Source organism: Rhinoraja longicauda, chromosome 8 (assembly GCF_053455715.1).
Source record: "Rhinoraja longicauda isolate Sanriku21f chromosome 8, sRhiLon1.1, whole genome shotgun sequence".
NCBI lineage: Eukaryota > Metazoa > Chordata > Chondrichthyes > Rajiformes > Arhynchobatidae > Rhinoraja > Rhinoraja longicauda.
In genome coordinates, this window is record NC_135960.1 from 51659431 (window position 1) to 51671842 (window position 12412).

Consider the following 12412-nt stretch of genomic DNA (forward strand, 5'->3'; position numbering starts at 1 on the left):
GGAAGTTAATGGAAAATGGGATTAGTATACATTGTCTTTTTGTGTCAGAAAAGGCACGGTAGACTAAAGGGCTCTTTTCCGGGTTGTGTGACACTTATGACTCTGTAAAACACTGAGGCCTATTTTGGTGGACCAGAGGAAAAGACTGGTATGGAGAAAACTGAAATACCTGGATATTATTCCAAATAAATAATACTACATTATTTATTAATAAGGAAATAATTTCTTCTGTGATGCAAGTGTTTCCTTTGTGAGCAGATAGAAATTGACAACTGTTATTGGCCTGGCAATGGTAACGATAACCTCCCTGTTCTTTGTTTACTAGTATCACACTAAAATTGATGGTTACTTTGTAATTCCACACATGCATCACAGAGTTCAACTAAATATAGCACATTTCAAGGTTAAAGTTTGAAGTTTTCTCTCCAAAATCAAGAGAACTGACTTTAATTAAAGCTCTAGAACACACCCTTGCATTTTGTTACATCAGGTCCAAGTGAATTTTTGGAGAATCAAACCATAATTGCCATTAAACCATCGGGCCTAAAAAAGTGTGCGTGTTATAATCGGCCACAATTATTAAAAAAATTATCTATATTAAAATATTTCTTTATAGTCTAATGTTCAAAACATTACAAATTATTCTGGGCTTCCAGGTATAATATCTAAGAATGTTTTAATGTGATGGATCAGTCTGTCTGTCAGCTTGTACACTCACAATTACTGAATGCCAGGGAGCCATTTGAATTGAATACAAAAATAAATGTTCTCATGAGAGATTTGGCAGATCTCTGCGTAGAACCTTGGAAGTAGGCAGCAAGCCCCATTCCTTCACTTCTAATACAATTGTGGCCAACATTGTCACATGAAACTCACTCGAAATACAGTTTTTAGAATTCAATATACTACTACTTTTGAGAGCATTTTCCAAAGATAAAAAATCATATTTTCACAGGCAGAGGGAGTCATAACATTTGTTTTTGTTCATATTTCTTATATCGTAAGAGACTATTGGGTTTGTTGAGAATCTTTTGGGTCTCAATGCATTCCAGACAGTTCTGTTGAACCACTTATTTTCCTGTACAAATTCTCTCTCTAATGCCCACAACACACCTGATCTTCCAGCACTAAGACCAATTAACCCAACAGCACACCTCTGGGATAGGACGAGGAAACATGCTCACAATGAGAATGTGCATATTGGATGGCACAATGGCACTGCAAGTAGTGCAATTGTTTCACAGTTCCAATGTCCTGGGTTTGATTCTGACGTCAGGGATCAGAATTGAACCCAGGCATTGGTGCTGTGTAACTTTGCATGTTCTTCCCAAGGTCAAATAGGTATTTCCCTGTGTCTTTCAGCTTCCTCCAATTGCCCAAAGACAACCTAACTGATTATTAAATTAGCTGCCTACTATATATTACCCCAAGTGTAGGTATGTGGTGAGAGAAGCAAGACAATTTAATAGGCATGAGAGAATATGTTATGGGGAGTTCTAATTGATGGAATTTGGGATACGTTAAGAACTATCACTGTCCTAAATCATGAGAGAATGCAAAATAATATGAATATATATTAAATACATATTAATATGAATAATATTGGGGAATTTATGTAAGCTGCAAATGTTCAGAATACAGAGATCTGGGGAGAAAGGTTATTAAAAACGATCTATAGAAAGCATTTTTGCTTAGTTTTTTGAAAAAGCAAAAAAGATGGCATTAGCAACATAATATCACGAGGGAAGAGATCTTATGGTAAGTAAAACCTTAAACTGGGGACAACAATTTAAAATCAAACTAGTGACTACAAATTGTATGGCACAGGGTTTCTCTTCAGCATTGCACAATTCAAAATCATTGTTAACCACAGCAAATTAAGTTATATCTCCTGACCAGGGTGTCTAGTCTGGTGAATCACAATCTCAGAATAACAGAAAGCTATTTAGAACAGAGATTAAAAAAAATATTGCCTGTGAATTTCTGGAATTCTCCATCCTGGAGAGCTGTGGATGCTTAGTTGTTGAATAGCAAAACAAAATGGCAGATACAGATACTTGAGCAAAAAAGAAAGTGCTTGGATAGCATACAATCCAATGGCATGAACAATGGATTCTCCAATTTCAAGTAAACCCCCCGACTGCCCTTCTCATTTCTCCCCACCCACACTATTTTTTCACCACACCCGTCATCCTGTTCCTTTCCCCTCCTATTTCTGCTCATTTCCCACCCCTTACTTCGACGCCCATTTCCCTTTTATCTCTCGTTTCCCTTTCCCCGGACTTTCAGTCTAAAGAAGGGACTTGACCCAAAAGTCACCTATTCCTTTTCTCCACAGATGCTATGTGACCCACTAAGTTACTCCAGCTTTTTGCCTATCTTCCCTTTTATATCCTCTATTTCCACTCCCCTGTCTCCTTCCCACAAATAGCCCTCTCTCTAACTTTACATGTCACACCTCTTCCTTCCTTATCTGATACCCTTTTCTCTCCTTTTCACTTTCGCTTTGGCCCACCTACATTTCTCTTTTCCTGCTTTTTCCTCTCTCCACCATGAGTCTGAAGAAGGCACCCAACTCAAAATGTTGTTTGTCCTTTGCTCTTCACAGATGCTGCCTGAAAACAAATTATTGAACACTAAAAATAAATCAATAGATAGCGGGTAAAGTAGTGCAGAACACTGACAATGAGGCAACTGAACTGTGAAAATGATAGGACGGTCTGAAGGATTAAATGGCTTACACATGCAACTATTTATGTCTTAAATGTTTTCTAGCTGATCTCTTCACTTTAGATTTGCAGGTTTCCTATTTTAACGTGAAATAAGCAGCTGGACTGAAAAAGACAAAGTGTTGAAGTAACTCGGCAGGTCAGGCAGCATCTCTGAAACATAGAAAAATAGGTGTAGTAGTAGGCCATTCGGCCCATCGAGCCAGCACCGCCATTCAATATGTTCATGGCTGATCATCTAAAATCAGTACCCCATTCCTGCTTTTTCCCCATATCCCTTGATTTCTTTAGCCCTAAGAGCTAAATCTAACCCACTCTTGAAAACATCCAGTGAATTGGCCTCCACTGCCCTGTGTGGCAGAGAATTCCACAGATTCACAACTCTCTGGGTGAAATGTTTTTCCTCATCTCAGTCCTAAAAGGGCTACCCCTTATTCTTAAACTGTGACCCCCTGGTTCTGGACTCCCCTAATATCGGGAACATTTTTCCTGCATCTAGCCTGTCCAATCCCTTAAGAATTTTATATGTTTCTATAAGATTCCCTCATCCTTCTAAAGTCCAGTGAATACAAGCCTAGTCGACCCATTCTTTCATCATATGTCAGTCCCGCCATTCCGGGAACCTACGCTGCACTCCCTCATTAGCAATAATGTCCTTCCTCAAATTAGGAGACCAAAAGTGCACATAATACTCCAGATGCGATCTCACCAGGGCCTTGTACAACTGCAGTAGGACCTCTTTGCTTCTAAACTCAAATCCTCTCTCAATGAAGGCCAACATGCCATTAGCTTTCATCACTGCCTGCTGTACCTGCATGCTTACTTTCAGTGGCTGACACACAAGCACACCCAGGTCTTGTGGCACCTCCCCTTTTCCTAATCTGACACAATTCAGATAATAATCTGCCTTCCAGTTGTCATCAAAGTGGATAACCTCACAGTTATCCACATTATACTGCATCTGCCATGCATCTGCCCACTCACCCAACCTATCCAAGTCACCCTGCAGCCTCATAGCATCCTCATCACAATCCACCATGCCACCCAGCTTTGCGTCATCCGCAAACTTGGAGATGTCCCATTTAATTCGTCTAAATCGTTAATATATATATATTGTAAATAATTAGGGTCCCAGTATCGAGCCTTGCGGCACCCCACTAGTCACTGGCTGCCATTCTGAAAAGGACCTGTTAATTCCTACTCTTTGTTTCCTGTCTGCCAACCAGTTCTCCATCCATAGATAGACACAAAAAGCTGCAGTAACTCAGCGGGACAGGCAGCATCTCTGGAGAGAAGGAAAGGGTGATGCTTTGGGTCGAGACCCTTCTTCAGACTGTTTAGGGATAAGGGAAAAGAGAGATATAGACTGTGATGTGGAGATAAAGAACAATGAATGAAAGATATGCAAAAAAGTAACAACGATAAAAAGCAAACAGGCCATTGTTAGCTGTTTGTGGGGTGAAAATGAGAAGCTAGTGCGACTTGGGTGGAGGAGGGATAGAGAGAGAGAGGGAATGCCGGGGCTACCTGAAGTGGGAGGAATCAATAATCATACCACTGGGCTGTAAGATGCCTAAGCAAAATATGAGATGCCGTTCCTCCAATTTGTGTTTAACCTCACTTTGACAACGGAGGAGACCTAGGACAGAAAGGTCTGTGTAGGAATGGGAAGGAGAATGAAAGTGACCAACAACCGGGAGATCAGGTAGATCCAGGCGGGCTGAGTGAAGGTGTTCCGTGAAACAATCGCCCAGTCTGCGTTTCACAGATGTATTGGGTCGTTTTGGGTCGAGACCCTTCTTCAGTCCGAAGAAGGGCCTCGACCCGAAATGTCACCTATTCCTTCTCTCCCGAGATGCTGTCTGACCCGCTGAGTTACTCCAGCATTTTGTGTCTACCTTCAATTTTAACCAGCATCTGCAGTTTTTTTCCTACACATTGTTAAGGGTGAGGACCAGCTTCACTGGGCAGAGTAGAGTGTTAGTAGAGGGAAATTGGATGGTTCTGCAGTCAGTCGAGAAAGAAATGGAGGGCTTTAAGGCCTTTCTGGTGGGGGATGAAGGTGTAGAGTGACTGAACGTCCATAGTAAAGATGAGGGAGTGGGGGCCCGGAAAGCAGAAGTCATTAAAGGGATGATGGGCATGTGAGGTGTCTTGGGCATAGGTCAGGAGAGCTTGGACTTGGGGGGATAGGATGAAGTCGAGGTACTTGGAAATCATTTCCGTGGGACAGGAGCAGGCAGAAACAATGGGTCTGCCAGGGCAGTTTGTGGATTTTGGAGAGGTAAAATCTGGCTGTACGGGGCTGGGAAACAATAAGGTTGGAGACTGTGGAAGGGAGACAGCCAGAAGTGATGAGATCAGTAATGGTGTTTGAGATTAAGGCCTGGTGCTCATCTGTGGGATCATGGTCCAAGGAGGTGTCTTAGAGAGTTGTCACCTGGCCTCAGCCCAGTAGCACCAGACTACCACTGCACCTCCCTTGTCAGTGGGTTTGATTATAATGTCAGGGTTGCTACAGAGCCAGCAGAGGGCTGTACATGCAGATGGAGTGCGGTTACAGTAGGTGAGGGGAGTGGAAAAGGTGAGACAGTTAATGTCATGCTGGCAGTTAGAAATAAAGAGGTCCAGAGAGGGTAGAAGGCCGTTCTGGGGAGTCCAAGTGGAGGGGGACCGATGGAGAGGTGAGAAGGGGTCATCACTGGGTGGTGAGGTCTCCTTCCCATAGAAAAAGGCACAGTGGCGGAGGCGACGTTAGAAAAGCTCTACGTCGTGGTGGGCCCGGAACTTGTTGAGGTGGGGGCGGAGGGGAATGAAGGTAAGGTATCCATTCCAAAGAGGTCAGGGGGAGATGATGAAGACACGACAAGGATGGGGGTTGGGGTCAGAGGAGGGCCGGGGAGTGGACAGAGGCCGAAACAAGGACTTCTCTATCCATGTCAATACCCTACCCCAAATACCATGTGCCCTAATTTTGGACACTGATCTCTTGTGTGGGATCTTGTTAAAGGCTTTTTAAAAGTCCAGATACACCACATCCACTAGCTCTCTCTTTTCCATTCTATGTGTTACATCTTCAAAAAATTCCGGAAGATTAATCAAGCATGATTTTCCCTTCATAAATCCATGCGGACTTTGACTGATCCTGTCACTGCTTTCCAAATGCACTGCTATAACATAGAAACATAGAAAATAGGTGCAGGAGTAGGCCATTTGGCCCTTCGAGCCTGCACCGCCATTCAATATGATCATGGCTGATCATCCAACTTAGTATCCTGTACCTGCCTTCTCTCCATACCCCCTGATCCCTTTAGCCACAAGGGCCACATCTAACTCCCTCTTAAATGTAGCCAATGAACTGGCCTCAACTACCTTCTGTGGCAGAGAATTCCACAGATTCACCACTCTCTGTGTGAAAAAAAACATTCCCATCTCAGTCCTAAAAGACTTCCCCCTTATCCTTAAACTGTGACCCCTTGTTCTGGACTTCCCCAACATCGGGAACAATCTTCTTGCATCTAGCCTGTCCAACCCCTTAAGAATTTTGTAAGTTTCTATAAGATCTCCCCTCAATCTTCTAAATGCCAGCGAATTCTTTAACAATCGACTCAAGAATCTTCCCCGCTACCGATGTAAAGGCTAACTGGTCTATAATTCCCTGTTTTCTCTCTCCCTCCTTTTTAAAAAGTGGAGTTACATTGGCTCCCCCCCAGTCCAGAAGAACTGATCCAGAGTCGAGAGAACATTGGAAAATGATCACCAATGCATCCACAATTTCTAGGGCCACCCCCTTGAGTACTCTGGGATGCAGACCATCAGGCTCTAGGGATTTATCTGCCTTCAGTCCCAACAGTGGAAAGAACATGGATCGGTGACATTTTGGGTTGGGACCCTTCTTCAGTTCTTTGGTTCTCCAGCAAGACTGAAAAGTTGAGTATGAAACATGAACTTGAGAACCTCACCTATCACAAACACATTTATACATATAATCATTAACTCATGTTTATTTATCACAAACTACCTGGAATCATTTAATCCAGAATTTCTATACACTATTACATGATGTCACCTTTCAGGAAAATAAAACTTAGTGCAATACCCAAAAGGTATTCAACATTTTTTAAAAGGCTCACATTTCCCACCAAAAGGATTAAATCCCAACCAAATCATCATCGATATGCCCATTATAGGCAACATTTCCAACTTGCTGTGCAAGAATGCAATAACCTTGGAACAAAAGAAGTTTAAATGAATAAACTTTTCAAACTTTCTACTCATGGTGTTTGGAGTCTAAGAAAAGTAGGTGTTTCAATTCACTAAAGTTATAGAAAATACTTGTGATAGTCACAGTGCCCATTACTTAAAATTAAACTTGATACTCTGTGTAAATTGGTACATCACATCAGCTGTTGTGTATCCAACCTTGTGGCATGCAGAACCAGCATGATGCACTAAAACTTAACCTATTTTAAAACTTAAAGTGAAAAAGCATTTTTGATCCGAAAAAAATTGCTATCAAGAGTCATTTTCATTATAGATCATAGCCAAATTAATAATAATACTTCTTCCTATCAAAGTATGTTGGGATCTTGATTTAGAAGCCAATATTCACTTCTGATGACTGGAATGGTTTTGAAGGTATTTAATCTTAAGCAGTGACCTGATCGTGATCAATGAAGATAATTTTTGCCAGCTGCTCAGTAACAACAATCCTTAACACATAGTCTACTGTATGGAATGCCTGGAACTGAACAACTTTATATTTTAAACTAGTCACTCTCACATGATGTTCTACATAAAAAGTCATGATAAAGCATAATTGTCACGTGAAGCAGAAATATGGGGGATGTTATAATATTGAAAATTAATGTAAAATATCTACATTTTTAGTCCCTGTTTTATAGTCATGCATTTCACTTAGTTTATGTTATATTTCTATTGAAGAGGCCTTTTCCGGTATAGCTTCCAATCTCAAGAAAGTGAGTGAAATAGTACTTTTTCTGCTTCTAAGTTAGAATTAAATAGAGATCCAAAAGCAAAATTAGTTTTTGAGATCAACAATCTGAAATGTTTGTCTACACATATGCTGCTATACTCTTGAGTATTTACAGCATTCTTTTTATTATGTTTAAAGATAGGAATCTGCCTCTCAGTATAACTCTTTTTTTCAAATATCCAATATTTTGTTATATAATTTGTTAATTTCTGTTTTTCCTTTTTTGAGTTAAATGGGAAGTATTTATTTCATTGTTAGAATATATCTATGCTTGGGATTTAAATAAGGAAGATGTTTTTTTCCCCTGCCACTAAGTTACGAGTTTGCTCTCAATACCAATTGACATAAGAAAATCCAGAATCCTACCTTAATCGGGGCAGTGGAGAAGTTAACCTTTCTGTGTAACTTTGGCTCTTCTTCGGAGAGACCTGATATTTCCTCAAACTCATCATCGAGGGTATAGTCAACCTCTTCAGCCAAATATTCACAATCACACTTGCTTTTGCTTTCTTCTTGGAAAGACCCATCAGTATCTTTATCATCAACAAATGCAGCATTCTCAATCCCACAAACTTCTGATCCTGAAAACAACTTTCCACTAATTCTATCTTCCTCTTCAGTGTTCTCTGCATCCTCGTCTTCCTCTTCTCCCATGCTCTCATCTGATTTTTGTGCTACATTATCAAATGTCAGCTCTTCATTTTCCTTGCTTTTGGAAATTTCGCATTTCTGCCCTACATCTTCGTTAATATTTTGAAGTGGTTCCATCTCCCTCTCAATAAAAACATTATCCAATTCAATTTCACTCTCTGAAGATTCATTCTGAACTTCCACCAATTCTGCCCGAACTACCCCTATCTTGTTTGGAACCTCATTTGGAACATGGCTGTCCAATTCACTGTTGAAAGAACTATTACTTTCAAGAATAGTATTATGACAAGTAGACGTCTCCGAGACATAGCAGGAATCTTTATCAGACTTGTCTACATTCTGCTTCTTGAAACTGTACCCTTCCACATCATCTCCTGCAGGGGACGCACTCTTACTAATAAATGAAGTGTTGGATGACTTTTGGTGTCCTCCAGTAATCTGATATTCAGTTGCAGAGTTTGTTTTGTTGTCTTTGTTTGCTTCATCGCTGTCGCTATCCGCGAGAAAGCTTTCCAATCGTCGTGAAATTGGCCCAGCGTTTAAAGGTTGACTTTGTTTTAAATCGCCAGCTGCTTTCTGATTACTTTGCTCTCTCGAATTGCTGCTGGATAGAGCTGTGGGATTTAAGTCGTTCTTAACTTTCCTTCCTCCACCTTCCGAAGACGACGAGTTGCTCCTTTTACCTTCAGAAGAATAGCTACTCGTTGAACTTTTACTGTCGCTTTTATCAAACACTTCTCCAATTTGACGCTCAAAAAGTTTTCTCGTTTCTGTGAATTTTTCAGCCATACTACTTTTATCCAAATCTCCATCTTCACTGTTCTTTTTGTCAGAACTGGGCAGTTTATGACATGATTTATGGATACTACTGTAGACAGCTCCACTTTGTTGTTTTGGCGGAGAAAGTGGATGCAAATCAGTCTTGGTTTCATTCATTTCAGTCGTGTCATCTGTTGTGTTCCCCATTTGCATCAACATATTTTTTATTTTATGTACTCGATTCCCGAAATGTCTTCCCCGTAAGTCGTCCCTGTGTTCAGTTTCTCGGTTTGTTTTTTGGACACCCATTTTAGAATTATTTTCCTGTTTGCTTCCGTCAAAAGTACATCTCAAAGCCTGAAAGTCCGCCTTGTAGGCATTCCTATGAGGCGAAGCGCTCCTGAACGTCCTCTCTCCTTTACCTTCAGCTTTCATCATATTAGATCAGTTCGAGCATTATTTAAGAGACGAAGAAGTGAGCCAAGTCCGACTGGAGATTACAACGGCTCCTTCGCGACAGAACAAAACGCGAAGGCCACTTGTAGGCGAGCAGGGCTGAAACCTCGGCGGTTACTGGGACGGACCAAAACTCTCCATCTGCAGGAAGGAAAACGAGTCGAGAAGAGTTACAACTAGCGAGCGGCAACTTTAGGGCGTCAAACTCGCTCGGCTCGGACGGGCAGAGGCGGCCTCGACACAGTCACATTCCCAAATTATGTGGCGCCTTGCGGCCTGAGCCGACTCTCCCGCCCGAACATGAGCACACTTGGCCGCTGGCGAGACGGGACAAGGCCCGCTCCAGGCTAATCCGCCCCCGGAGTTTACTTCGCTCAAAACTCTCGTCACCACTTCAGGGAAAAGAAAAGCTTCGGGTCTTCTTCCACCCGCCCACTTTCTCAGAGAAAGAGAGGGGAGGGGAGAATAAGTTGGCCCTCTCTGACTCAATCCATCGGTACCGGCAGGGAGTCGGTCTGCGGTCGCCGTACGGTTCCTACTTCTAACTCCAGGGCCATCGCCATTAGTCAGTCTTCCTCCTCCTCCTCCTAACTCCCGAGGCAGGGGAGGGAGGGAGGGAGGGCGCGCGCGCTTCCGCGAGCCGAACCCCACGCTGGGCGCTCTGCTCGCGACCGAGGCGCCGTTCAGCCCAGACGGTTGCTGCTGGCCCCACTCAACGGACGGCGAGGTGTTGAACAATGTTAACGAAACACACACGCAGGTACACACACGGACATGGCCAGACCGGTTCAACACGTTCACGCCTGCCCAAGTCCCTCTTGGATGCAGGCGCAAAAATGCTGGAGTAACTCAGCGGACAGGCAGCATCTCTGGAGAGAAGGAATGGGCGACGTTTCGGCTCGCGACCCTTCGACAGACTCTTGGATGATTTGCCAATTTGCCAATATTTAGGTAGGACTTGTCCTGAGGGGAACCACCGTGAAATACTTTAAAACGAGTACAATACTTACACGGACGAAAAAGATCCGTCTCCGACACTCGCACAACTTTTGATCTTAATATTTTTTTATTTTTGACAGATAGGCGGAAATATAAATGTTGCGATTCTATATTTTCAGGGCGACGCTATTTTTAGAAGAGAACACTGTTACTAACGAGACATACTTTTTTTTCTCAATATTGCTTGTAGTGTGCCATCCATTATTTCCCCTCATCCAATGTTTACACTGAAGCCGCAGGTTTACCGTCGATTCTCGGTAGTTTAGGTAGAAAGAGCAGGGACAAAAAACAGTATAAACAAACACCGCCCTAAGAGATTAAGTGACAAAGTTCATTTAAAAACAGCAAAATAGAGAAACGTTCAACACATTTTATTTTAGTTAAAAAAATGAGAACTGATGACAAGCACCTTCATTTTGAAAGGTTACAAAACATGAAGATCCATGGCCATACTAAATTAATGCTTGCTCATAAATCACGGCACCTATTTTGGCTTTCACACATTAACTAACGTAAAGTATCAGTCATTATGACAGGATTACACTTGAAAACTTGGAATTTAGTCAGTGAGCTTGTGTGTATTTTTCTTGAGGGATGGAGGAGCTATTGAATTTTTGTGCCACCTCCCTTGAGTATTGATGACCTAATTATGAAGTGCAGGTTATTTTTAAAAGCAGAACATGTTGGACACTTTCACGATGTCAGATAGCTTCTGTGCGATGATAAAGGAGAGCGATCTATGCTTCAGTTTATAGATAATCGACCTGAATTGATTTAATTGAGTTATGCTGTTCGTGGTCACCAAATCAATAAAACATGCAAAACTATTAGTGAAATTGCAAATTCAGTCTGATTATATTGGCAAATTATATTACATAAGACCAGGAGTAGGTCATACATCTCCTCAAGCCTGGCTTGTGGTTATCAGGATCATGGTGATTACCCATCATCATCGATTAGTCCTACACCCAAATCTCACAATTCCTTTAATATATTGGAATTTTCCAACTTTTATTTTGAATGCAATCAATGACTGAGCCTCCACAGCACTCCAGGATAAAGAATACCAAAGGTTTACCAGCTTTTGAGTGGAGAAATTTATCTTAACCTCAGTTATAAATGGCTTACCCATGTTTTATAACTGCACTACTCCATTAGCCAGGGGGAGCTTCCCTACATCTACCTTGTTGAGCCCTCCAAGAATTTTCCACATGTCAATTATAGAAAATTTAAGTGACGATGCTTAGTTGCTTAAGCTTATGCCATTGCCTTGAGAAACTCACGATATCCCTGGTGCTGGGATGATCTTCCTTTGTGCAAGGTGACGGTGTTTTCACTGATGTCCATTCTCTAGTTTTACCAGGTGTCTTTGCAAGACTAAGATGCTAGAGCAATCTGCTCCTGCTGTATAACACTAATATTATGATAGGCCATTTAGAACGGAGATGAGGAAGAACTTTTTCAGTCAGAGGGTGGTGAAGGTGTGGAATTCTCTGCCTCAGAAGGCAGTGGAGGCCAGTTCGTTGGATGCTTTCAGGAGAGAGCTGGATAGAGCTCTTGAGGATAGCGGAGTGAGGGGGTATGGGGAGAAGGCAGGAACGGGGTACTGATTGAGTGATCAGCCATGATCGCATTGAATGGCGGTGCTGGCTCGAAGGGCTGAATGGCCTACTCCTGCACCTATTGTCTATTGTCTATTGTCTAATAAAGGTTCATGGTCCTAGAAAAGAAACAATTTCTGCACCTCAGGAGCCACCTCTTCGCAAAGGTAGATATTGATAATTAAATTCATTATTGTTTGAAAACATCACGAGGAAACAGC

At 42.0% G+C, this 12412-nt stretch overlaps 1 protein-coding gene across 2 annotated transcripts in view; it reads right to left on the bottom strand.

Annotated features, from left to right (window-relative positions):
• Positions 1-10361, bottom strand: part of LOC144595966 (neurabin-1-like) — a 76147-nt gene extending 65786 nt beyond the window's left edge. The window contains exon 1 of one of the 2 annotated variants that reach the window (XM_078403956.1): positions 8092-10361. In XM_078403956.1, the coding sequence (XP_078260082.1) occupies positions 8092-9573 (1482 nt within the window). In that variant the 5' untranslated portion in view covers positions 9574-10361. The remainder of the gene's footprint in view (positions 1-8091) is intronic. The other variant, XM_078403955.1, reaches the window with a different exon arrangement.
• Between the last annotated feature and the right edge of the window lie 2051 nt (positions 10362-12412).